General features: G+C 37.4%; 1 protein-coding gene and 1 long non-coding RNA gene across 2 annotated transcripts in view; one reads left to right on the top strand and one right to left on the bottom strand.

Moving 5' to 3' along the window:
- Positions 1–26,358, top strand: LOC139942986 (uncharacterized). The gene is made up of 4 exons (XR_011786725.1): positions 1–39; positions 24,236–24,419; positions 24,698–24,798; positions 26,234–26,358. It is a non-coding gene; the product is annotated as an uncharacterized lncRNA (long non-coding RNA).
- LOC139942984 (uncharacterized) overlaps positions 7,220–27,476 on the bottom strand; it is a 64,718-nt gene continuing 44,461 nt past the window's right edge. Inside the window, exons 3-14 of the mRNA XM_071939799.1 lie at positions 21,790–21,801; positions 17,389–17,519; positions 16,604–16,865; positions 15,441–15,757; positions 14,972–15,110; positions 12,107–12,429; positions 11,534–11,675; positions 10,679–11,013; positions 9,866–10,004; positions 8,485–8,696; positions 8,096–8,231; positions 7,220–7,503 (exon numbers count right to left, since the gene is read on the bottom strand). Coding sequence (XP_071795900.1) covers positions 7,220–7,503; positions 8,096–8,231; positions 8,485–8,696; positions 9,866–10,004; positions 10,679–11,013; positions 11,534–11,675; positions 12,107–12,429; positions 14,972–15,110; positions 15,441–15,757; positions 16,604–16,865; positions 17,389–17,519; positions 21,790–21,801 — 2,432 coding nt within the window. The remainder of the gene's footprint in view (positions 7,504–8,095; positions 8,232–8,484; positions 8,697–9,865; positions 10,005–10,678; positions 11,014–11,533; positions 11,676–12,106; positions 12,430–14,971; positions 15,111–15,440; positions 15,758–16,603; positions 16,866–17,388; positions 17,520–21,789; positions 21,802–27,476) is intronic.

Here is a 27,476-nt window from a genome sequence, read left to right as displayed (position 1 = left end):
CTTACAACGCTTTGCTATCAAAGTGTTTATGGATTTATGGTAAGTTTAATATTTTAATATAGTAGAGAAGAGATTCACCTTTCGAACCGTAACATTTAGTTCAATTGTGCTTTGGTCACTAAGTTTTGATTCTGGTCCAGATGAGTCGTCTTCATCAAAATGTTGTCAGAACAAAAATATCATGGCTGAATCAAATGCTGATTGGGCTGTGTGTGTGAATGGAAGTTGTAATTCAAAGGAAACCATTTTGTTTCGAGCCATTCAGCCATGGCAGACAGCTTGATATCAGAAGTATTTAATCCTAAGTATTCAGTGAATACTTTCCTGTTGAAGAATAAGTTTATTCATACGGAATCCAGAAGATGCTTTTGCCGAGTGCTTCTACTCGGAAGTTTATGCTTTTACTTTTTGCTAGCACGTGTTAGTAATTACTCCTTTTTATTCATAGCACCCACTGTTTCAATTAATATTTATCCTCATCAGACGGCCTTCCACTCCATTCAACATTTTTTGTTTAGAGTTTCCGCTTTACGTCACCTCAAATTAAAACGCAGTTCAAAAATAGCAATTGTTTCTGCATTGCGAATAGCACGCCAGATCGCTTTGAAATTAGTTGGGTTACATTTGCGTAGCGCCCTCTGTCGGTTTTACATTTGTATTTGTATTGAGCGGTATACAAGTGGCTAAATGGATTAATTGTAGATGAACCAGTGTTGATTTGGATTGTGGTTTAGTGAGTGACGTCATACAATATCATCGAGCGTGTAACTGGGCCTGTCCAAACTACCTTCAATTTCTTTAATTATTGATGGCGGTATATCTTGTCGTTGCCTTTTATTTTGGTTAATAATATAAATTTTGTAGAATTATTTGTGCAGTTTGAACTCAAGCTTTTAGATACCAACAGTTTGGTCAACAACTGTTGTTTATACAGAGAGGATCATTTATCTTCAATGTAATTTGGTCAATGGTTAATGGTAAATGGTTGTTTAGGTCGAAAGTGCAAGAATACCAATATTAGGTTCCCATAATTATTTCCATTTTCAGCCAAATGTTGTAAATCAAGAACTGTGTAATTAAGTCACTCATCATAGTTTGCAATAAGGGAATTACAGAGTGAATGTTGTTCATTAGTTCGTTGGTAGGATACAGACATTTACTTGTGAGTGTGGTCCTTTTACCAATAAACAGTTTTCAGCAAGAAAGAAGTACTACTTTTAAGACTAGCAGTTGATGTTACATCTTTTATTTATGTCCTCTTTCTACAACAATACATAACAATAGTTCGACATTTTACCAGTGAAGCTAAACGTAATTTATTTAATCCCTCCTTTAAGATAACATGTGAATACATTTTCACTGAAAGTTGCTGGGGTTTAAACGTTGTATTAGTGGACGATTTAACACAATTCTTTTGTTTTACACAACCTGGGACTTTAACTGCAGGTTTATCAATGGTTAGTGCTAAACCAACAAGTTTTAGTATTAGTTGTAGTTATTAGTATAGTCAGTGAAAATTAAGTTTTTCATTTAAACAAAACTTTGAGAACAAAATGACAGCGAAAGCCCCCCAAAAATGTATTTTTTGCCCTCTTAACTGTTGGTATTTTTGTACCGAAGCTAAACAATTGAACGTTATTTTGTAAGATTTCTCTATAGTATAATTCGTGGATTTGCAAACCTCAATAATGGTGAAAGTCTGTTTGACATCAGTTTCTTTTTTAAATTACTCTCCTTAAGTACGATACTTTTTGTTATCTCACATTTTAGACACTTCGTACACCCCCTTGATTTTAACAAAGGCGTAATCTTTATAGATTTTAGTAATGGGTTTGGTTATAATTTTGTTATAATAGTAATATACCTCAGCAATGCACAAGACAGAATATGAATTAAAATTTGAACAAGATACTACATACTTCACGTACAACACCACTAAACATCAACTACATCCATAGAATGTGTAAGTCGACTTTGAGAGAATTTGAAATTTCTGAAACCTCGAAAAGCAGCTACAGCGTGTATTAGGAACTGTTTTTGTAATTGTATAGTGTTGTTATAATAAAAATTCCTCCATTGAATGGGGCCTATCGTAATAAGAAAACATTTATCAACCATTAATTTTAACAATTATTCGTTGTAAGTTTAAAAAAAAAATAATTCCACAAGTTAGTTTTGTGTATTGAACAGTGAAACCAACGTTTCTTTTCAGAATCACCAAAACTCATTAGAAGTTATCATTACATGGTATGGCAACATTGATGTGACCAAAGCATTAAACTTTTACGAACTTGCATTCAGGCGTAATTATCATAGCTTTTGACTCACAGGTACCCGAAAGCTCAATAGTGACCTTTTCATCGTGAGACTTACACAGTCTACACTGTAAAAAAATCACGGGTCAAAAGATACTCGGATTTGGGTTCCAGGGGGCTCGACCCATTTCTAGGTCTGTTTGATCCGGAATCCGTTTAAATGTGACCCGGACTCCGTTTCAATGTGACCCGGAATCCGTGTCATTGTGACCAGAAATTTGGTTAAAGCGGAGATTTTGACTCGGATTCCGGGACTCGTTGACAGGGATTCCGGGTCAAAGTGACCCAGAAATCGGTATGCCCCCCCCCCCCCCGAGACCAAAATCCGGATCAATTCTGACCCGGGAGATTTTAGAGTGTAATAATATTTGTAACTGCCAACAAGTTTACTTTACTCTACAACTCACAATCGAGGCACATAATGTAAGATTTTAAAAGTGGCATTGACAAGTGTTTTTGATATATTTTAACAACGCACCGAAGTAGCAGTTAGACCCTCTTCTTGAATGTTATAGAGTAGTTTTGACCCTTACTTGTTAGTTGTTAAGTGGTACCATTATTCCTAAACCATTTTTATAGGTCAAACTTTACAGCCCCACTCCCCTGGCCATTATGTGTTGGCCTTTTATACTTTTGAGACGACCAGGATTCGAACCCACCACACCACCAACTCTTGCAACTATACTTTGAATCCTGCCAGTGAAAAAAAAAACCTTCAATAATAACTTGCCATTGATTTAAAATCTTACACGTTTTAAATTTAAAAGTTATATTTTTTTTTTTTTTTTTTGAGCTGTACACAGAATTACAGTTAAAAAGGATATTCTAAAAACAGAAATCATTCTTAAAGCTTGAACTCTTGGAACATCATTTTCAGAAAAATGTTGTATGCATTTTGCAAATTGTTTTTCGTTTTGTTTGTTTTTCAAATACATTACTTGTTTACTTATAACATAATCTATTGGAATCCAACTTGTCAATTTTCAAGATCGTTTGCTTGTTCGTGTGTTTTTTTTTCTTTTTCATCTAAACAAAAGAGAATCATAGTATTTAAAAATGATTTCAACTACGACATTATTATCATTAATACATACACCTATAAATAATTGAATAATAACTCAACAAATGTTGAACATGTTTGAAATGCTATTGACTAACTAGCTTAGATAAAGACAAGTTATTGATTCCATATTTTGATTGCGATTTTTTCATAATTCAACACTTGAACAAACCGTATGTGATATTGATAAGACCTGCCGGGTCACCAGATGTAATTGGACTCGCTTGTTTACCATAGCAAACTATAAAACAAGTACAAGTTGAGGCTCGTTAGCTTCATGTGTCTTTACCTTTTACCAGTAGTCGTCTTCACAAATAAATGTCAATTATGATATACGCTTGTTAATATCTTGTTGGTAGTATGTTGTCTTGCTTGTCACCATCTGTTGTTCGATTAAACCAAAAAGGAATTTTTGAATTTTGTTAAAACTGGGCTTTGGAGAATACAATATGACCTCCTTTTTATTCAAAATGAGTTCAGGTTTTTTTTAACAGTGATATAATTTTGATCACCACAAGTTTGCTGTGACCTGTAAGGGACAAGTGCACTTCTCTCGTATTATTACATCAAAGATGGTGGTAAATGACGCGTATTGCAACCCATCTAGAAGAAACAGCAAACAATTTACATAAAATTGTAAATCACACTTAAATATGGAACAACTCTTGAAAGTGGCGATGATACTCTTGTCTGTACTTTTTCTTACATGACACCAATATTGTTGGCTGTTTGACTTTGTTTTGGGTATCAATTTCCATTAGTTTTGTGGCCCATTTTGTTTATTCCCTATAACCCAATTCAGCTCCCCGGGGAGCAAACAGTCCATGTTCTCACTTAAGTCACTATCAAAGTCCAAACAATCACCAGACCTATCTCTCATCTAACCATACAAACCCAACAACCGGGATTTGACCCACACCCCATTGCCCTAGCCACTGAATTTATTAAATAACTAACGACAAGTACCACTTAATTTAAATATATGATTCAGTATAACTTTAGAAGCTTTTTTAGATCAGTTACAATCAAATTACAACACTTTAAATCAGAAACCATTCTTTAAAAATAGCTTGTTACCAACAATGTGGTAAAACTTAAAACGTTTGTCAAGGCTATTTCGTTTTTTGTTTTTTTTCTCTCTTTCTGATTTTTTTTAAAGAGATTCTTTACTAAAAATCTTGAAATTCTAATTATTTTACTGATCAATCGCAGCTTGCATGTTTAAAAATTTGAATAAAATGTGTTAGTTATTTAAAACAAATGGTCTCTCAGATAAATTTGTTTTACCAATAATATATCGATACAATTAACACCAATACAATGAAATCTTACACAACAATTATTAATAGGTGCAGATCTAGCCCTGGCGGCCTTACACTTTCGTGTTGTATATGTGTACAGAGGAAGAATCCAATACAGGGCTAGTGCAGATCTTAATTAAATAAGTTACAATTAAGGCACAAGTGCACATCGCATGTGGCAGAAGTTGATCAATCGAGATCAGCGATTTGAAAGGTTTTTGTGAAAGTATTCCCTCGTATAGCGTTCCCTCGTAGCTTAAAGCTGTTGGAGTTACAATGTGTTTTTTATTTAAAAGGCCAGACACAATCTTTCCCTGACCAGGCTAGCTTGTTTCCAGTGTCCAGACATATAATGTAAAATGTCAGTGTTGGGTTCTAAACCCAAATGACTTGATAACACCTCGGTAACACCTTGTTGTATTTCTTTTGTAACCTATATTAATTAAATTTGTGATCTTGGTGTTCCATGTTTTTATCGTAGGTCTTTTGTGGCACGTGTGCCTTTAACAATTGTCTATATTGTTTAACATAGTTATTGTAATGTTTGTAATTCAAATACAAATCAACGTTTTGCTGTGACTTTTGAAATGTTTTTTTAATAAACCAATAAGCCAATAATAATAATAATGATAAAAACAAACCAAGGTCGACAAGCAGGTAAACTGACCAAGGAACCTGCAGCCGATTTCACGAAACGCTAACATTTATCCTATCTCGAGTTTAGGACGAGTAACCCGTCCTAACTTAGGATGGGTTCAATGCGTTCTAACGTCTCTGGATTCGGAACTTAACTCGTCTCAAGTCCTAAGATTAATCCGAAGGTAGGATGAGTTTGTTGAAATCTACCATCGCGACGGCTGGTAACATTGGCAACTCTTTAGTTTTTGACCACGGTTCCCAACGTTTTAAATTGGAGAAGTTTAAAGGTTTGGAAAACAAGACCAGGTGAAGTTTTTCTTCAACGGGAAAGTGTTTTGTTTACAATTAATTCTAAAGAGCAATGCTTTTTAAATATTACTGATACATTGCAAATGGTGGCATCACAATATTACTTTCTAAAGAACTTTATTAAACATGTAAACGGTTGTTAAGATCAATTTATAAAAGAAACCATTCTTAAAACAGAAGTTATATATTTTTTTCAAATCAAATACAATGTTATTTGCTTTAAGTTGATCCTTAATGATAGATTCAAGTCTAGACAATCCCCCCATGTGTTTCCCTAAACTGTTGAGTAACTTGTTAACCAATTTAGTTTGAGGATTCCCTTCATTACGAAAGTACACTTTTGTTTAGGTTCGATAACTTCTTCTTAATTTTAAAAATGGTTTCAGCAGCTATCTACGAAATACAATGAGGTGCATACCACGGTTACAACAATGCTTAATAGTTAACTGCAAATTTTAATAACTTCAAAATTAAGGCAAGCCTGGTAAATTTTGTAAATTGTATTCATTCCAAAGTCATATATGTTCCTCTGGGAGCTTCATCTCAATCCGCCGTGTATTCCTAACCCCATCTTTGTTTTCATTCAATGTGCATGTCAAATCCATTTAAGGCAGTAGACACTATTGGTAATTACTCAAAATAATTATAAGCATAAAACCTTTCTTGATACGAGTAATGGGGAGATGTGATAGTACAAAACATTGTGAGAAACGGCTCCCTCTGAAGTGAAGTAGGTTACAAGAAATAAAAAGTAATTTTCCCCGAATTTGATTTCGAGACCTCAGACTTAGAATTTGAGGTATCGAAATCCGCCGTATATTCCTAACCCCATCTTTGTTTTCATTCAATGTGCATGTCAAAGTCCATTATTAAGGCTGCGGTTGTTACAATCTACGTTCCTAGTAAAGCTTTACATCCAATTATAAGAAGCACCAAGTCATAGAGCAACTGGTCCGCTCTCATTGGTCTGTGATCTTGCTACTATTTATTAAGTAAAGGCGACTTTGTTCCCTTTAACAAAAGTGCACCCACAACTTGTACTCATTGTTTCTCCTCAAGAAATTAGAAAGGAGATGGATCATTCTGACCCGCTGCTCGTTGCAGCGATGTTGTGTTAGGAATCAAGGCAGCTTAATCAGTAAGCTAGCTTGCTACACGAATGCTTCAATGAGAAACAGTTGCCATTGCGTTTGTACTGACTTATGCAAAATGTATTTTTAAACCTCAAGCCCGATTGAAAACCCAGCAAATTGACCCTACGATACAAGCTCATTCGAAGAGAACTGTGTGAGCTCTAAAAATACAATCCTAAAACAAGTTTTTGAAAAAATTATAAGTATGCCCTTTTACTTTAATTTTAAAACAGTGTAGCATGTGTTTGACACCAGTCTGTTTTGATAATGTTGTTACATCCAACTGAGTCTACATGAATTCATTTTGGTAATATTTGAAGTTTTAACTGGACTGTTGTTTACCTGTTTAAGTCTGAGCTGAATAGATAATAAATTTGACGGATATTTGTACCAATAATACGAGTCTGCGTTGACTTATCATTTGATTGTCAAGGGACATAGCAAATTCCATCCTCAATTGTTTTAACCACGAGGTGGATATTGGCGGCGTATTTTGATTTCAGTCTTTGCAATACGAGAACCATTCCATTCAGTATCTCTAATGACTCGTTTGTATGGACCCTTAGTATCACCAGGTTGGATATATTCAGCATTAAGGTTATTGTCTACACCAGGTATACCAGAGCATCTATTAAACCACCATCCCCCTTCACTATTCAGACCTGGGCAGTTTGTTTCGTTTTGGTTATTATCTGTGTGATGGTGAATGATGTAGGCTTGATTGTTGGTAGTCTCAAGAATATCATCTGGAAAATATAAGAAAGTACAAAATAATCAACATTCATAAATACCTCAGACAGTTTGGCTTTTCCTATTGGCGGAGAACATTTCACGTGGGGTGTTTATAAACAGTTGATAAAAGCACAGCCAGAGCTGTTTGTAACCGATTGTTTTCGGATAGCATTTGTGCGGGTTAACAAATGCTATCCAAAAACTGTCTCAAAGAAATGCACCGCACGGTCATGACCCTACCGGTTTGAAATGGCCGTTTAAGAACTCGTCACCAACCATTTATTCCCCTACTAATATTTGATGTTCTTTTATTTTAATACGTTTAAGTGGCTGGTAAGCTATAGTTTTTTTTTGGGGGGGATAAAATTAAATAACTCCACGCGTGTTCTAGAATCTAAGTAAATTTAAAAGTGTGAATTAGTACGCGTCTTTGGCTCCACCACACATTGTGTCAAACTTGTAAACACTTAAAAGGTTTGTTTTACACAAGATTTTTTGATCGTTTGTTTTTATTTATACATTACGATTAAAGGCGAACTAAATAGTAAAACAAAATCGGCGGTTGGACTTGAAATTCTGTAATGTTACGAAAACCGAGAAACTTACTTCTGCATCCAATGAGTTCAATGCTTACAGCTGGATATCCGACGTCTGTTTGAGTCACACGGATGAAGCGTGCTCGGAATAGCTCATCAAAAGTGTTCTTTACCGGGGCGGTTTGATTCGTGTAACCATGGAATGTCTGTAGCATAGGAGATAGAACATCATGATCAAGGCTAATTTTGGTTTATTGAAACATTTGCCTTGAAAACAATTGGTTCAATATACAAATCATTAAAACATGAAATGTTCATAATGTTGCAATGTTCCTTGTACGTACGAGTTACTGGGATTAACGATTGTCTCTGTTTAAAACAAGTTGAGAAACAAGTCCACCAGAATAAAATAGTAAATTTGAAGTACCATTTTGTTTGTGCAATGACGAAACCATTTACCTGAGGTTCTCCTTCAGGTGCTCCCTTGTGGCTAACATAGACCCAAGTAACGTTGTCGAGGCTGTATTCTACTTGAAATGACGGTTCGTTTTCCCCTTGAGCTTGGACTCCCTCAACTAGAGTTACTAACAGTAGGTCAATTTGAAGAATTGAAGATCCGTCCGGAATAATATGGGCTTCATTAAGAAGGCGTTGTCCACATACCCAGCGTACTGTAAATAAAACATTTGATTTATTGAAAATTGGAATTGAATGCGTTCTGCTCCTGTTCTGTAAAGTGGCAGTAAATTCGGATTTGTTTTATGAGAAGGCTTCTCTATAACACAATTGGCTCAAACTGGACTCTGTTTCGTGAGTTAAATAAACCAATTTGTGTTGTTGATCAATGAAGTTTAGAATTACTTACTTCATTTACAAACAACCTGTGAACATTTTAATTTTAAAGGTCACCTAGCAGCTAGGTCCTAGCTTTTAAGAAATCGCTGATCATCCAGAGCGCTTGAAGCAAAAAAGTTCACCAAACATGAATTTTGCCTGTATTATTTGAGAACAATTTTGATTTTAGAGTTGTGAGTTGCTTAAAAAAGCAAGGAAAAACTCGATCAAATCTGATCACTTTAAAATTGTCAGTTTATACTCTGTCAATTGAATGTACCATTTTGATGTTTAACATTATGTTGTGTTTGATTTGGTTATTTGGTTTTACATAACACCCAAGCAGATCCTTGTCATTTGATTGGAGGATTGTCCGTCACGTGATAGCAAATAAAAGTACCAATGCACGCTGAGTCACTCACCGTGCTTTTTCGTTCCATCTGAAAAGTACTATTGCACGCTGCAGCGTGCAATAGTATTTTTCGGATGGAACGAAAAAGCTGAGTAAAAACATCACTGCGTGCGCGTGTCTTTGGTAACGCAGCAGTGTTACTGCAAGGCATATTAGTAAAATTACTAGCGTTCGGCTTCTGCGTGTCTCAAAATAGCTGTACAGAACGCACATTGCGACTGTTGAATCCAACAGGTCGACCCAAAGAGAAACGGGTGTAATTTCACACGTAAAAATTGTAGGCCTACGCTTTGTTTGTTTTGAAAGTTGTATATTCCAATCAAAATGACAAAGATCTACTTGGATGAAACGAATAATCAATGTTTTTCATTCGTGCAATAGTGCAAATATTTGCATTCGTTGAAAGCTGGAATGTTCTATTCAACTCAGCTCCGCCTCGTTGAATAGAGCATTCCATCTTTCTACTAATTGCACTCATAAACATTCAATATGTGTATAATATGATATTATTTCACGATTAGATCACTGTTCCATTCGGACAAAATATAACTTTGTTTAAGACAATGTGCATAAAAACATCTCGATGGAACCTACCTTTACATCCCAATAGTTCAACACGTATCCATTGAGAGCCATCAGTCTGGTTTAGTATGATGCGGATATAACGAGCAATAATTGGTGGATTGAACATGCTGGTAGATACCGAGTCTGCTGCGGTGTTTCTTCGCATAATCTGTTCAGAAATAATAAAACAATTCATGTAAGTTAAACTTGTAAATTAACTTAGCCACATTAGACTAGTCAACTTTACACCAACTAATATTCGATTGGCCTGTTGCAACAGAATATTTGAATGGGGGACTTTCGGGACGCTTGGTGGCAGCAGACTTACCAGGTAAAATATCATAGACCTTTTCGCAAATTCTGGGGCGCGCGCGTAAAGCTTGGAATTAGGTGCATTGTGGTCTTGCTGGTAGCAAAATTTGATTCATATCTATCCCACAATGCACCTCATTCAACAGTCTGCGCTTGCGCATTGGTATTTGCGATAAGGTCTATTGTTGTCGGTAATGTGCGCACGTTCAGAACTATGTGAGCATTAATACTTCACCTGTTAGTCTGCTGCCACCTAGCGTTTCAAAGTCTCACATTCGAGAACATAAGTCTGATTGAAAAAAAAATCCTTCACGAATTGTTGGCCTGAAATGCAACCATAGAAGCAAGTGACATTGTGGTTTGACAATCAGCAAGTTGAACAAGATCAAGCAGTTTCGTAGTTCTTAGTGTGGGACTAAATTGATTGATAAAATCATTGTTTTATTGATAATCAAACCAGTATTTGAACATACAGTTTTGATTGTAAGACGCAGAAATAACCTTTTCAGAGTTAATATTACAGTTCCTTACCTGTGTTGAATTCTTTGTATGCCACGTGCTCTGGTCATCACTGTACTCTAGCTGGTACTCATAACCTATATCTACACTGGTTCCCTGATCAGATCCCTGCAGCATCATCATTCCCTCCACTATCACTTTAAATCCTAGATCAATCTGTAGCCACGAGTTGATGTCAATAGGATCAGGGCACCAGCCAATGGTATCACTGTTTGCTGATTGAGTGAGTCGTGCATTGCTTGGTTGACAGTTACCATCTTCCCTCTGCTGTGTACTTGATGCTGTGATTCTGAAGTCTGGAATGCTGCCATCTCCCATTCCGAGACGATCCAAACAAAAGAAGCGTTCTATATCAGGCAATAATAAAGTCAATACAATAACATACTAATGGGTGTATTGAAGTTCATTCAGTGCATATTTCGATTTCATAATGGTCACAACCATAACTGGCTTGAAAATGAACCCACATCTGTTTCAGAACAAAACAAGCAAGTCAATATTACATTACCACTAACATCGTTGTAATTAAATTATTGCCACAAGATTGTGTTTGCCACTTTGCACTTGATTGTTCTTTGCTTAATCGGAATAAAACTATTATTTATAAATGAACATAGTTAGGCCCATATGCTACGTAAAACACCTTTAAATAAAACGCAACAGTATTAACAGCGATTGTCTATAGTAAAGTTTTCATTTTAACAAAATGAGATCAGGAAGACTGCAGTAGGTGTCCGCTTAAATTCGACATTATTTTAATATTTCAACAAATGCCAAATAAACCAATAACGTATGGTTATTGTTGTTGTTGCTGTACAAATCAAAAGAATTGATAAATAAATACAATAGTTGTTTTTCTGACGTTACCATTACATCCAAGGAGTTCAATACGCAGCCCTGGACGTTCTCCTCGATACCCAGTTGGTGTGATGCGGATGTAGCGTGCTCTGATTTCCTCATTGAACATGTTGGTTACTTTCGTATTTCGGTCTGTATTTCCAGGGAATCTCTGGGAAGGAAACATAAACGATTCTTAATGACAACAATAAATCAGAATACCCTAAAGTCGTTTGAAGCTCTTCGTCTATTATCAAGGTTGGGATTAATAAGCAATCCGTTACTGCTTACTGTTGCAGTCGTTTGTGCTCAAAGATGCTGCCACCTGTATACCCTTTGAGAAAAATATGTTAATAAACAATATTAACTGCATAGGCAATTACTTTTTATGGTGTTGATAATATTATGTAACTAACAGTTTTCCGTTTGTATGTATACATACATACATACAACTAAATACTTACAAAACGCCTTTACATCAAGATCAAAGCGTGTTGTAAAGAGCCAGACCAATTGAAGTATAAATACAACAGATTACATTATTATGATACAAGTGAATTTTGGGAGTTTTGTTTACGAAATATTTTTATGTATGACGTTCACCTGTGCACTGTCCTTATCAGTCCCTCCTATGAAGCGCATGTCTTGCTCATTGTCACCGTAAGATACGATAAACTCTGTGACCCACCATGTTCTGTCGTAGTTAGCCTGTGTAACAACACCTTGAATCAATACCGGGTGCTTTAGATCCACTTGGAACCATGCACTGTCACTGTCATTCAATGTGGGACACCAGCCACCGCGCGCATTTAGCCGTCCGTAAGGGTGCTTGCTGCATTCCTGGTCATCAGTAGACGATGTCGTTATGCTTCGATCAGGGATGGTTTTATCTCCCATTCCAAGCTTCTGCCGACAAACTTCATGAGCTGAGAAAATAAAATACATTTAAAGTGTTTCCATCAAGCCAACCTTAATAGTGAAACCTTTATTGCGAATTTTGGAGCTGGTCGTGTTAACTTCAGAATAGTTTGATTTTAATTAATTTTTATTGAGACATTGATTAACGTTAGAAACGCGTTTATTTTGCCTACAGTACATTCTCAAACTAGTATGTCAGCTTAGGTGTAGTCTAATTGTTTACACTTTGAAGGGGAGTGAGGTATAGTGCAGATACAATATGACTTTTCGACACTTTGTTTCTTCATTTGTATGTTTTGTCATTTACAAAATTGAACTGTGCTCGACTAACAATTGAATACAGTTTGAAATGTCTCAATTGGATGACATTATGCACTTGGAGAACGTGGTAAGTGGTCAACAGCATACATCAATAAATTACATCACTTACCTCTGAAGCCAACGAGCTCAATACGTAAGTATGGGTTTGAATTCAAGGCTGTTGGTCTGTTGCGGATGCACCGAGTTTGTTATGTCCAGTATTTATATAATGCAAAGTCATGCAATGAGTTGTTGACCTGTAACTTTGGAATTCAGTTTGGTGTGTCTCAATTAAGTGAGTTCTTGTGCAATAAAATTGAATGCGTATTCTTGTTTTTGATGACGAAGCATGAACGTTAAATCCAAGTTCGAACTGTCGGGTGCGTGCACGCAGTCGCAGCGAGTATAAACCGGCTTTAAGCATGCCAATTGAAAACGTTGTGAATGATTGAAACCTCTGCAGCCAAGAAGTTCATTTTTCAACGGGAGTAATTCCGTCTATCATTCCCATCTAGTGTCCACAATATCCAACTAGAACCAAACACAACCAATTTAGTATTTAGTATTTACTATGTCTAGTAACCAAAGATGTTCGAGTATGGACTTTCTCCAACATACTGACACTCAAGACTTGCCGTTAAATATTTAGCATCCGTTTCTTGGTATTTTGGGGGTTTCTTACCATGCGTTAACCTTGCTCTTAACCGTACAATAAGGTGCTTCTTTCGATTGATCTATGGTTGTTTGTCTTGCCAAGTGCTAACCCTTTCTGTACCACCTCCTCACTACCACCTTTAATGCTGATATAGCTGCTCATAAAAGTATTCCTTCAAACAGACAAGCTCATTGCTTTGTCTACGTTGAATCATAATTCACGTCCCATCAAATCGTGTAGTTCAGCTTTAGAAATTGACAAGGGCTTTCTATCATCTGCATAACGACTATTGCTTACAACTTGGTCACTAATATTTTACATCAACTTCAAAATTTGCTGAGGCATTGAGCATCAAGCATTGGGCGTAGATCTTAAACGGATACAAATATGTATTACAGCCTTGATGAACCCCCTGCCGACTATCAAACCAGTCAATGATTGTTAATTTCGCAGGTCGTCAGATATATAGATTATTGCAGTAATGAATTCTGAGACCCACCTAGTTAGCACCGAGGGTTTACAAGGTACTAAGGCGCTTACAGCAGCCACAGCCAGGAACACCGGGGCGAACCCCTTCTCTTTTCGATAAGTGCACTGGGTTCTTTTAAATTTACATGCGTTACACAACATATGGGACAAACGCCTTTACGTCCCATCCGAAGGACGAAGCAATGGTTTAGTGTCTTGCTGAAGGACACAGTTTTCGCTACAAACTTTGAATATCATTTTTAAGTTAGGTCGTTACTTGTTCAAAAGTTCATGATTTATGGGTTAATAGGCCTAATAATAATAATAATAATAATAATAATAATAGTAAACGGTTATTCTAAAGCGCATAATACAATAAAGTTTGTATGCGCTTGGGTGGGTGAACAGGTGTTTTAAGTTGCAACTTAAATCGTTCCAGGGTGGGGCAGTTTATGATTTGGTGTGGTACATTGTTCCGTAGTTCGGGTGCAGTAAATTGGAAGGCACGTTGAGAATGAGTCTTTTAATGAGGCCCCTTCATAATGTATTTGATTTGCAGCATCCGAAACCGAGTGATCTATAATTTTGATTTTGAGAGTTCCATTTCTCTATTTTACTTTACATAAAATAAAATGAGATCTTTAGCAACACTAGTTTAATTCATATAGAGTTGGTAGTGCTCTCGCTCAAACCTTTTCGACAGATTTCCCTCTTAAATATCAAAATTGTGCGTTTGGTGATTAAATGATTCACATGATTGCTTTGTGGTCAAACGGTTCACAATAACCTTTCGATAAGAAATATACAGAAATCTATTTATGGACATTTATCTTGAATTAAAAGTTTCGTTTTTGCAAATCCAAGTTTATGTAGATGTTACTTGCAAATCTTTATAATCATGATTATCAACAATCCAGATGAACTTATTTATAGAATTGGATATTCATAAATACCCCAGACAGTTTCGTCACTCCTATTGGTGTCCATTTTGATAACATCCACTGGTTGGCAATATTTTGTTTACTTTTAACTTTAAGATTAGAAGAAGAGGCTAGCATATTAAGTCAGGTTAAGATTTAGGCAATAAGCCTGACATTTGAAAACGTGGTGATTGACTGAAACAATACCTCTGCATCCAAGGAGTTCAATACGTAGGACTGGCAAGCCAATCCAGGCTGTTGGTCTGATGCGGATGTACCGTGCTTGAATAGGCTGCTGGAATATATTGGTAACTGGGGTGTTTCTATCAGTGTTGCCAATGAATGTCTGTAAAAAATAAATGTAAACCAGAGGTGGGAACAATAATAAATACAAATGATAATTAACACTTTGGTTATAAATAATGGTTATACTGCATTATTGGAGTGCTTATCTTTTTAATGAATATTGGTAACTGGAGCGTAGTTATTGGAGTTACCAGAGAATGTCTGTGAAATGAATCAAAGGAATCAGAGGTGATCAGGATGATAAATATATGAAGTAATAACAATTGATATATAAATCCTGAATAATGGTTGTACTGCTTTATTGAAGTGTGTTTAGTTTATAAGGATTACATGTTATGTTTGAGAGTGTCTTTGCTGAGTATACCCGTACCTGTGGAGAAGAGGCCCCATTCACGTACAGCCATGCAGTGCCATCAATGCTGTATTGCACCTGGTACTGTGTCACCCAGTAATTACCGTCTGGTCTGCCCTGTGTGATGACACCCTCAATATGCACGGGATTTATACCCATATCTATTTGGAGCCATGAACCAACGGGCTGTCCACTAGCTGGAAACCAATAACGTTTCAGATTCAGTCGTGCATTACTTGGCTGCCAATATGAACCCCACTGACTAGATGCTGTGATCCTAGCATCAGTAATACTCCCGTCTTCCATTCCAAGTTTATGCCCACAGTATCTGCCAACTGTAACCAAAACACACCGCATTGAGCCTTCAATCATTTGTTTTAAATATACATTTATATTTACTTTTTGATGGGTAGGATTAATATTTGCCTGTTGCGGGGTATTTTGCATTTTTTAAGGTTTTAACCCATTCTGCATTTTTACTTTTTAGCATCTCTATTGTTGAATGTTTATGTTGAATGTATATTTTGCCCAAGGGCATTGGCATTGAAAGCCCTAATTCGGCCTACGGTTTTGTTTTGTAAATCTTTTTAATTCCTGGCAGGTTTCCATGGCTTTTGTTTTGTTATTGTTTGTATTTTGTATGTGTTTTATGCCAAATAAATTATAATAATAACAATAACAAACTGCTTATAAAAAAGATAGTAAATTTCATTTCAATTTTTGCCAGGAGTCTGGTTTAAAATTTTGTTGTATTTAATGTTAACTGACGATTTTGAAACGTGTCATTTAAAATAACAGATTACCGTAATCTTAATATAATCAGGGGAGCCTTGGTAATGGTTTTAACAATGCCATGTATTGAATTATATTGAAAAGAAATGATTTGATTTGCTTTTCTAAGTACAAAATAATGTTCGCTGTTCAAAAGGACCTACATCCATTAATTAGTGTCCTCAAGTTTTGTTTTAACATCGTTTTTTTTTTTATTGTAACTAAATCTTGTACATTCCCCCTATAAACCGTTATGGTTTTCCCATATTCGGCAATTGGCCGCGATGGAAAATGTATTTGTTTATGATTATAACAAAACATGCCTCTGAAGAAGGTCCGGTTTGGAAAAAAAAAAGCTAAGGCCATCTACCCTACTCAATATATAATATACCAGTGATATGTTAACATACCAGTTGGTTGTACCTCGGAGTGCTCCAGAAACATGGTGTAATCGACAGGTCCGACGTGAAACTGTGTCTTCAGCAAATGACCCGTGACGTTATCTTCATTGGTGAGGTCTAGACGGATGGTCCAGTTCCCTTCAGCATCAGTCAGGTTATGTAGAATCTCATTGCCAAGCCAGAACTCATCATCCATTGACCCAAAGCCTTTTTTGTATTCTGTCCAATTGCGGTTGAAATTGACTGATCCATTATAGCGCCGCTGGACAACCTAGAAGATAATAATAAAAGTAGCTCGTGTTATTGCGTAAACAAACCGACATTGGACCCTAAGAAAAAAAGTGTTCACATAAATTTCAGACTGACCTTCAACATTAACGCTTAATACAAAAAAAAAACTCAGTTTTACAAGATCAAAATAAGTTTTGTTTTACTTTGGTTAAACAAATTCTAGTTACATTTTTTCTCTTATATCGTTGAAGTACTGCTGTGTTTTAGGGATAAATGAAGGCACTGAACTTTCACAACTTGGAAAACGATACAAAATGTATTGCACCCGGTATGTTTTTTTAAAGAATGTGTGTAGTCAATAAGTGCAAGTCGATATGCAACGCGAAACATATGTGTCAGTGTTCTATTTTACAAAGACAGAGTTGTTGGCATTATGTTTGTTCGAGGACCATATGTTAATTATTTGCTTGTTGTGTAATATATTTGAGTTTATATTTGGGAATACATGTTGTCTGCTAAGCAAAATAGGGTTCTAACATTGGATAAACACAAGTTGTACTTACAATCCAGCCGGTATGCTTCGTCATATCACAAAACACTTTAACTCCTTCATCATTCTGGTAGGGATGGATAGTGTAGATACCATCTTCTTTGAACCCAGCATCCAGCAAAGCTTGACAGTCGCTAAATGTATCTGTTGGATTTGACAAGAGAAAATTATATTGAAATTGGCGTTTGTTATGAGTAGGAGTAACATGTATGTCGGTAGCCTGTGCTAGAATGATCCGAACTGACTCGTCACTGGAGTAGCTCGGCGGTCTGGTTCTGAAAACAATATTTTCTAGAATAGTCAAGGGTCAAGGGTTTGAATCCCACTCATGTTGTTTGCCTCTGGAGTGATTGTCTTTTTTAGTACACCGTGGACTATACACATCGCTGAAGCGCATATGATGTGAGGTTGTATCTTACGCTATTACTTGAGACTTATAGAGCCTATTGTACTGTATTTAAATTATAACCCTTTAGAGTTCAACAGTTAAACAATAAACTTAAAACAACGTTTTTGCTTACCTTTTTTAGTGGACTGGCATCGATTCCGTTTTGGTACCTGTTTCATGACTTGTGTGACCCAGTGTTGACCAGGAGTATAACCATCAGGAGGTGGTCCAAAATGATGAACTATCATCTTACTCTCAGTCAATTCAAGGATTACTAAAGACAAATTAACATTGTATTTTGAATGTATGATTATGTTCTAGTTGAAATTCTTTACATTCACTTAAATGGATGATTGGACTTTCTACACAGTATACGATCACCACTGATCACTCGGGGTTGCCTTTGTCTGTTTATGTTCCCAACATTAAGTATTTAATATTAGGGTTTTCCAGGAACCGTGTTAACTGGTAGACACGACTGTAAGCGGTCATGACATGCTTGAATGCGGGACTTACCTCCATTGCAAGCCCTTGTTGCTTATGGGGCGCCGTCTGTCAATTAATTCTTTGGCATTTTTAAGGCTTGTTTTTACCATGGTTTACAGCAATTAGATGTAAACCATAGAAACTGCTGGCAAATCCTGTTATGGTTTACATACCAGTAAAGTATTTGTTGTGTATAAGTTTATGGTTTACAAACCATGACAGACAAAAAACATTTGCAAATCGTGGTTCATAAACCAAGAAAATTTACGCATCTTAAGAAACATGGTTAATAAACCATAAAAACTGAAGCATCAAATTCATGGTTTACAAATCATGGTTTATAAACCATGAAAATTGAGACATCTAAAACTATGGTTTATAAACCATGAAAATTTACACATCTCAAAAACGTTGTTTGTAAACCATAAAAAAAGTGCACTTACAAATCATGGTTTAGATATTATACAAATGTGCACTCACAAATCATGGTTTACAAACCAAAAAAAATGTGCACTACAGAAACCATGGTTTATAAACCATAAAAACGTGCACTCAAAAATCATTGTTTATAAACCATAAAAACGTGCACTCACAAATCATGGTTTACAAACCATAAAAAATGTGCACTCAGAAATCATGGTTTATAAACCATTAAATCGTGCACTCTCAAATCATGGTTTATAAACCATAAAAAAACTCCACTCACAAACCATGGTTTATAAACCATGAAAACGTGCACTCAGAAATCATGGTTTGTAAACAATGATTTCTGAGTGCACGTTTTCATGATTTATAAACCATGATTTCTCAGTGAACATTTTTTATGGTTTGTAAACCATGGTTTGTGAGTGGAGTTTTTTATGGTTTGTAAACCATGATTTGTGAGTGCACGTTTTTATGGTTTATAATCCATGATTTGTTAGTGGAGTTTTTTATGGTTTATAAACCATGATTTGTGAGTGGAGTTTTTTATGGTTTATAAACCATGATTTGTGAGTGCACGTTTTTATGGTTTGTAAACCATGATTTGTATGGGGCGCCGTTTGTCCATTAATTGTTTGGCATTTTTAAGGCATGTTTTTACCATGGTTTACAGCAATTAGATGTAAATCATAGAAACTGTTGCCAAATCTTGTTATGGTTTACATACCAGTAAAGTATTTATTGTGTATAAGTTTATGGTTTACAAACCATGAACATACAAAAAACATTTACAAATCATGGTTCATAAACCAAGAAAATTTACGCATCTTAAAAACATGGTTTATAAACCATAAAAAATGAAGCATCAAATTCATGGTTTACAAATCATGGTTTACAAACCATGAAAATTGAGACATCTAAAAAACATGGTTTATAAACCATGAAAATTGAAGAGTAAAAATCGTGGTTTACAAATCAAGGTTTATAAACCATAACAAATGAACCATAAAATCATGGTTTGTGACAATGGTTTATAAACCATGAAAATCGAGACTTCTTAATAAACATGGTTTATAAACGATGAAAATTTACACGTCTCAAAAACGTTGTTTGTAAACCATAAAAAAAGTGCACTTACAAATCATGGTTTACAAACCATAAAAATGTGCACTCAGAAATCATGGTTTACAAACCATAACAAATGTGCACTCAGAAATCATGGTTTATAAACCATAAAAACGTGCACTCACAAATCATGGTTTACAAACCATAAAAAACTCCACTCACAAATCATGGTTTAACAAACCATAAAAGCGTGCACTCACAAATCATGGTTTACAAACCATAAAAGTGTGCACTCACAAATCATGGTTTACAAACCATAAAAAAATGTGCACTCACAAATCATGGTTTATAAACCATAAAAACGGGCACTCAGAAATCATGGTTTACATACCATAAAAAATATGCACTCAGAAATCACGGTTTACAAACCATAAAAAATGTGCATTCAGAAATCATGGTTTAAAAACAATAAAAAATGTGCACTCAGAAATCATGGTTTACAAACCATAAAAACCTATATGATCGTCTCAATTAAACCTCCTTCCCAATTCTGATCGGTTCCCATTTCCCCCATGCCACGTGCGAGCCAGCAATGATGCAATGCACCATGTGTGTCAAGCTGTGATCAATGCACCTGTTGTGTAACGCTGTTGCAATAATAGCTCTATGAATGCTTGCTAAGGCTTTTTTATGGTTTGTAAACCATGATTTCTGAGTGCACATTTGTTATGGTTTGTTAGGCATGATTTGTGAGTGCACGTTTTTATGGTTTGTAAACCATGATTTGTGAGTGCACATTTTTTATGGTTTGTAAACCATGATTTCTAAGTGCACGTTTTCATGGTTTATAAACCATGATTTCTGAGTGCACATTTTGTATGGTTTGTAAACCATGATTTGTGAGTGCACGTTTTTATGGTTTATAAACCATGATTTCTGACTGCACATTTTTTATGGTTTGTAAACCATGATTTCTGAGTGCACATTTTTATGGTTTGTAAACCATGATTTGTAAGTGCACTTTTTTTTTATGGTTTACAAACAACGTTTTTGAGATGTGTAAATTTTCATGGTTTATAAACCATGTTTATAAGGAGTCTCGATTTTCATGGTTTATAAACCATGTTTTTTAAGAAGTCTCGATTTTCATGGTTTATAAACCATTGTCACAAACCATGATTTTATGGTTCATTTGTTATGGTTTATAAACCATGATTTGTAAACCACGATTTTTATTCTTCAATTTTCATGGTTTATAAACCATGTTTTTTAGATGTCTCAATTTTCATGGTTTGTAAACCATGATTTGTAAACCATGAATTTGATGCTTCATTTTTTATGGTTTATAAACTAAGTTTTTAAGATGCGTAAATTTTTCTTGGTTTATGAACCATGATTTGTAAATGTTTGTTGTATGTTCATGGTTTGTAAACCATAAACTTATACACAACAAATACTTTACTGGTATGTAAACCATAACAGGATTTGGCAACAGTTTCTATGGTTTACATCTAACTGCTGTAAACCATGGTAAAAACATGCCTTAAAAGTTTCAAACAATTAATGAACGAACGGCGCCCCATAGTTTTGGGAGTGTTTCTTCTGGGGTAATTAGCAAAAATTCCAAAATGGTGACCTACCAAAAAATGAGAAGAAATCTGAAGTTTAGTTGTATGACAATGTATCTGATTTAATTTTCAAGAGGCTGAGAGACTTCTAAATATTTTTTGAGTATTTTTGAATGTTTAGCATTTACCATTGTTTGCTATAGGAGTTGTGCACCCTTACCTGGTAGGTCTGCTGCCCTCTAGTGGCAGAGCTTTCAAAAAGTCTCCCATTGGAATTCACGTTATTGTTCTGTCCCAACTATAGAATCAGCCTAACTGCAGATATATGGGCCTTTACTTACCATCTTTGCTGTGTAGCAAAACACATAGTTGGGTCATTTCTATAGTTGGGACTGAACATTTGCACCGCTGATCCTGGTCGCACACTAGCCTTGCTCAAGGCAGTCGCATTATTCGCTCCGAAAAGACGCAGCTGTAAACCCACCCGCCGTATACCCTGTGCATGGTGTGTGCAATCACACCGAATGACCCACCCGTATACACGCTGTCACATCGCACGAATACTGTTCACACAAGTCATCGCACTCGTACACCACTAACCGCATGCGGAGGCCGTCAGGCCGACAGCCTTGTCGGGTCTGTATCTTCCCGTTTTAATGTGTTGTATTGAAAAAATTCCAATAGTGGACGAAATTGGGGGGGGGGGGGCTCTAGGATATGCTAGTATGCAGCTCATGAATATGTATATCGTTCGTCAGACCTATCAGACAACACAGGATGTGAGGCAAATGAATTATTCATTTTGACGTCCAATCACGCACTTCCCTTATCACGACCTTTGGACCCTATCATGCGTCCGTGGTGGTGGTGTGTGAGGTAAACATGTCTCGTCTTTTGCGGGCATTATGGTAATGAGCTGACCGTGGGAATTCTTCGCTTATTATAGTAATGAGGTCAGTGGCTTCAACACAGATCCTACAAGGCTGTCGGCCTGACGGCCTCCGCATGGGATGCGGATAGTGTACGGGGGCATCGTGTCGTGTGATGTTACGCACAGTGAATACGGGTGGGTTTTTATACAGCGGCGGTCTATTTTCGGAGTGAATAATTCGACTGCCTTGAGCAAGGCTAGTCGCACACGCGCTTTCCAGCAACCGCTGATGCCGCGCAGTTGTCATGCTGCACAGTGTGCCGCGCGCGGGACCAGCTTGCTTATGATAAACACGATGAATGGAGGCTGCGGGCACACGCGCTTTCTAGAAATTGCGCTTTTCCGGGGATCACTGGTGCCACGCGTGTTATCCTGCACGCGCACATAACAAGCGTGTGGGAACAGCTAGCGAGCATGTGTGAGCGCAGATCCACTCGCTACTTTAATTTGCGTGGTTGACACTGACAGTTCTAATATTTTACGAAAGTTGCATGACACAAAGAATAACGATGAGCCTCCTAAAGTTTGGTTTTACAATGGGTAAAAACCCAAAACATGTAAGAAGTGATACCGACGCTGGTTTTGTCAAGAGTTAGAGTAAGACTTACCTTTATCTCTTTTTTTTCGGGCAACCTATTTTTCGGAAAAGTTTCCGTATGGCGCCACCACTTTTTCATTCGAAATAAAATAATATAGTATCTAATTAACCTGATTGATATTTCCCTTTTTGTAAAAATGAGTGAAAAGGTGGTGGCGCCATACGGAAAGTTATCCCCCGGGTTTGGTTTACACTGATTAGTTGAGATTTTGGAAGGACAATGTTCTATGTCATGTTAGACCCAGTGACTGGGGCGCTGTACTCCTTTTAAACAGTTTTTGACTTCATCTGTCGTACTAGCTAGTACGACAGATGAAGTCAAAAATTGTTTAAAAGGAGTACAGCGCCCAAGTTACTGGGTCTAATGTCATGTATGTTGACATGCAACAGCGCAATTTGATTCATGGACAATCCGACCATTCTCTGTTTTTTGTCGTTTTTGTGCCAAATATTTTCTCAATGATGTTTTAAGTATTCTAGATTAATTCAATACACACAATGAAGATTATGTCTGTGTTCTTGTATGTGTGTTATGTTTTTTGAAAGTGGTAATAATTTAGCAAATCTGGTCACTTGTTCAAAATTGCATCAAGTTAAGATTATTATGCACTGCTTCATAACCCACTGGTCTGCGACCGTGGATTGGGGGTTACGATTATCGATTCATCTGTAGGCCTATATGATCTGAAACATTTTGGAAACTTCGTACAGCCCCTAGTACGGCGGTGAGATGACGTTAATAACAACTTTAAATTATTGTTTATTTCATGTAGAATGAGACTGCGGAACCCATTTATCAGTACTCCTTTGGAGGAAGCAAGAAGGTGCATGCAGAAATATGATCAGGAGGGTTTTGAAGTCAAGCATATCAATAAGTACATTGGTGAGGTGTAGGTTTTATTTATTTACTTTAAAAAAACTTTGTTTATACCAGGTTTTTTTTCCATTTCAATACTGTTCAGTAACAGTATGAGTTTTGTTGTCGATAATTGAGAGACTGGTGTTTGTAAGCAGGGACTGATTTCATCCTGAAATGTGCGGAACAAGATATTTATGTTTTAATCACTTTGAATGATAATATTGAGTAGCATGTTTGGGTCTATTTTGTAACCTAAACAGCCTAACCAAGCTGGTGTGTCCCTTTAAAGCACAAATTATGGAAAGTGTGTATTTGAGCGTGGATTCTTCTAACTCTTTATACATTTACATCAGTGATGTAACTCGGGGCACATGTCCCCACCCCCCCCCCCCCCCACCCACCCCCGGAACCCTCTTCCCCTCCCTGGGTGCCCTCCACCCATTTGAAATCTGGTTTGGAATTTTTAAGAGTAAAATGTTACACTTTATGTGCTTTAATGTGATAGTTTAGTGTTTTTAAACTACGTTTCCATTTACACGCAGACAATGTATTTGTTTTTACACTCGTGTCGGACTATCTTACGGAAAAAAAGGAAATGGCATAAAAACTCGAGTATGCGGGGGAGAAGATTGAAGCAGAGGAGGCAGAAAGAAAGGAGAAGTTGTACGAGCGCAAACACTATGGCAGTTTCATGTTTTATTTTAAACATGCTGCCAAGACACTTTGGTTAGTTACAAGTTTATATTTTCATTTTTGTGTACATGTATACACATTTTAAGTGAGAAGACCTTAGTGATCATGCTTTCGCTTTGGATAAACTATTAGTATAAGTTTTTATGTTTTGAAGACTCAAAGGAACGTGTGTTGTCTGACATGCTTTGAGACAATAAGGATAGCTTTGTGCAAACTTTAAAATTGATTACAAGTTTTGACAATTTATAACATTGTGTATTATTATTTTTTTTACGGTGAATTGTGACGGATTGCTATTCATGATTCTTCAGAACAGGCCTCAACCTTTACAGCGGCCACCAGCGGCCATTGCCGCGATGCCCCAGCGAATTGCCATGATGCCCCTCTAAAAAACGTGTACCTTACGGCCAAGGTACGTGTTTTTCTATTGATTCCATTTCATTATGTATTCGAAAGCGTTACTAAAAATAATGTTAACGTTGTCACTCATTATGAAGATCAAATTGTTTCCGGACGTACATACGTAGCGTACGCTCCGATCCCGCACACAAGTTAGTTTTCTAATGCAGCATGCCGTTGCATCGCGCAAGAATTAGACCTTGCGGTTGAGAACGTGGCATGGCAACCATATTTAACGTAGCAGAGTTGTTTACTATCAAAAACAAGGCACCAGACTACTCTCTTGTATGGACTGGCTACCAGTCCGTACACCGAATAATTTTCGTACTGATTCCGTCTATCTCAGGACGGCAATAGCCTTTAATCAAGGCGCCCCGTGGCACCCCCAGCCCAGATATCACGACGAAAAATACCAGCGCGAGCGGCGAAGCGTCTTTTTAATATTACCTACTCGTTTGGGGGCTTTATGTTTTTCTTTAATTTTTGCTACCGATTTTGGTAGGAGAAATGTTTCCATAATGTAATAGCTCGCTTTGATGTTGGCCAATATTATAATAAGACACAACTCTTGCGCAATTTACTCACAATTGCGTGACATAATTAATTGCCAGACTGTATTAGCCACCTCAATATATATATGCTTCGCTGCTCGCACTGGTCTTTTTTTTCTTCGTGCGTGATATCTGGGCTGGGGGTGCTGCGGTGCGCCTTGAATAAAGGCTACGGACGGCAGGGTTCGCAAAAGCACAGTCGATCGCCCGGTCGCCATGCGAGTGAAAATAACGGCGGACAAGTCAAGACCCTTCCTTTATGAGTCCGCCGGGCGAGTCCAAAAGGTGTTCCTTTTCACAGTAAATGAGGGATACGGCAGTAAAATCCCAAAGATTAATTGTAAGTTCGAAAGATGGTTTGACAAGTCTTGATATTTGCTAGATCTAATGTGGCCGCGATCGCATGTTCCATACAATAATACGTAGGCGAGTAGGAAAACACACAACTCAAATTTCCAGGGTCGGAAGACGTGCTGTGTGGAGTCTAGTTTCAACCTCGCTTCTGATATACTTTATGCAAAGTTATAACCTAAACACATCGCTCTCGCCTCACTTTTTTTTCCGATGTGCATCCGCGACCGATCGTTTAATCACGAAGATTTCAGTGCAAAGGAACTTCTATAAAACAGATCCTCAAATTACGAATCCATGAAAATTGCTGTTGATGGAAACGTCATTATTAAGGGCAGAAATTAGGGGGAAAAATCGTCCAAAAAACTTAATATTACGAAATTCACTACCTGGTTGGACTCAGAGAGTCGGGGCGGTGGTATTTACCAGACCTTTGCAATTTTACTTCAACAATTGATTTGTTCATTTGTTTTGTCACAAAATAAAAAAACAAACATACTGACTCATCAAGTAAATTAAAAAAAAATGTTTTTAATTTATGTGTAGTATTGACGCTACAATGGACAAGCAAATGAGGCGCTTTGTAAATGATGCAAAGGCTCCATTTGCAAACTGCAAGGCCTTGAAGTTTGACAAATGCCCAGGTGGAGTCCGAATATGTTTGTTTGCCACCAAAGATATTAGTCCTGGTACAGAACTTCGTTACGACTTCAGTGTACCCAACCTCTCTTGGAGAAAATTGGTATGTATTGCAGATACTAATCACTATAACATCTTATTTATTTTCTGACAAATTTGAATTCTTGATTTTGATTAACAAAACAAAAATTGCATCCATTTTGTGAATTTCTGGTGGGTCCATTGGAGGGTCCATTGGTGGGTCCACTGGTGGGTCCACTGGTGGTTCCATTGGTTGGTCCATTGTCGCGTTCACTGGAGGGTCCATTGGTGGGTCCATTGGTGGGTCCACTGGTGGGTCCATTGATGGGTCCATTGGAAGGTCCATTTGTGGGTTCACTGGAGGGTCCATTGTGGGTCCATTGGTGGGTCCATTTGTGGGTCCATTGGTGGGTCAATTGGTGGGTCCATTGGTGGGTCCATTGGTGGGTCCACTGGTGGGTCCATTGATGGGTCCATTGGAAGGTCCATTTGTGGGTTCACTGGAGGGTTCACTGGTGGGTCCATTGGTGGGTCCATTGGTGGGTCCGTTGGTGGGTCCATTGGTGGGTCCACTGGTGGGTCCATTGATGGGTCCATTGGAAGGTCCATTTGTGGGTTCACTGGAGGGTTCACTGGTGGGTCCATTGGTGGGTTCACTGGAGGTTCCATTGGAGGTTCCATTGGTGGGTCCATTGTCGGGTTCACTGGAGGGTCCATTGGTGGGTCCATTGGTGGGTCCACTGGTGGGTCCACTGGTGGGTCAATTGCAGGGTCCATTGCAGGGTCCATTGGTGGGTTCACTGGAGGGTTCATTGGTGGGTCCATTGGTGGATTAACTGGAGGGTGCATTGCAGGGTCCATTGGTTGGTTCACTGGAGGGTCCATTGTTGGGTCCACTGAAGGTTCCATTGGAGGGTCCACTGGTGGGTCAATTGCAGGGTCCATTGCAGGGTCCATTGGTGGGTCCATTGGTTGGTTCACTGGAGGGTCCATTGGTGGGTTCACTGAAGGTTCCATTGGTGGGTCCATTGGTAGGTCCACTGGTGGGTCGATTGCAGGGTCCATTGGTGGGTCCATTGGTGCGTCCACTGGTGGGTCCATTGATGGGTTCTTTGGAAGGTCCATTTGT

The sequence above is a fragment of the Asterias amurensis genome, chromosome 10 (assembly GCF_032118995.1).
Source record: "Asterias amurensis chromosome 10, ASM3211899v1".
Taxonomy (NCBI): Eukaryota; Metazoa; Echinodermata; class Asteroidea; order Forcipulatida; family Asteriidae; genus Asterias; species Asterias amurensis.
This window is presented reverse-complemented; position numbering and strand designations above follow the sequence as displayed.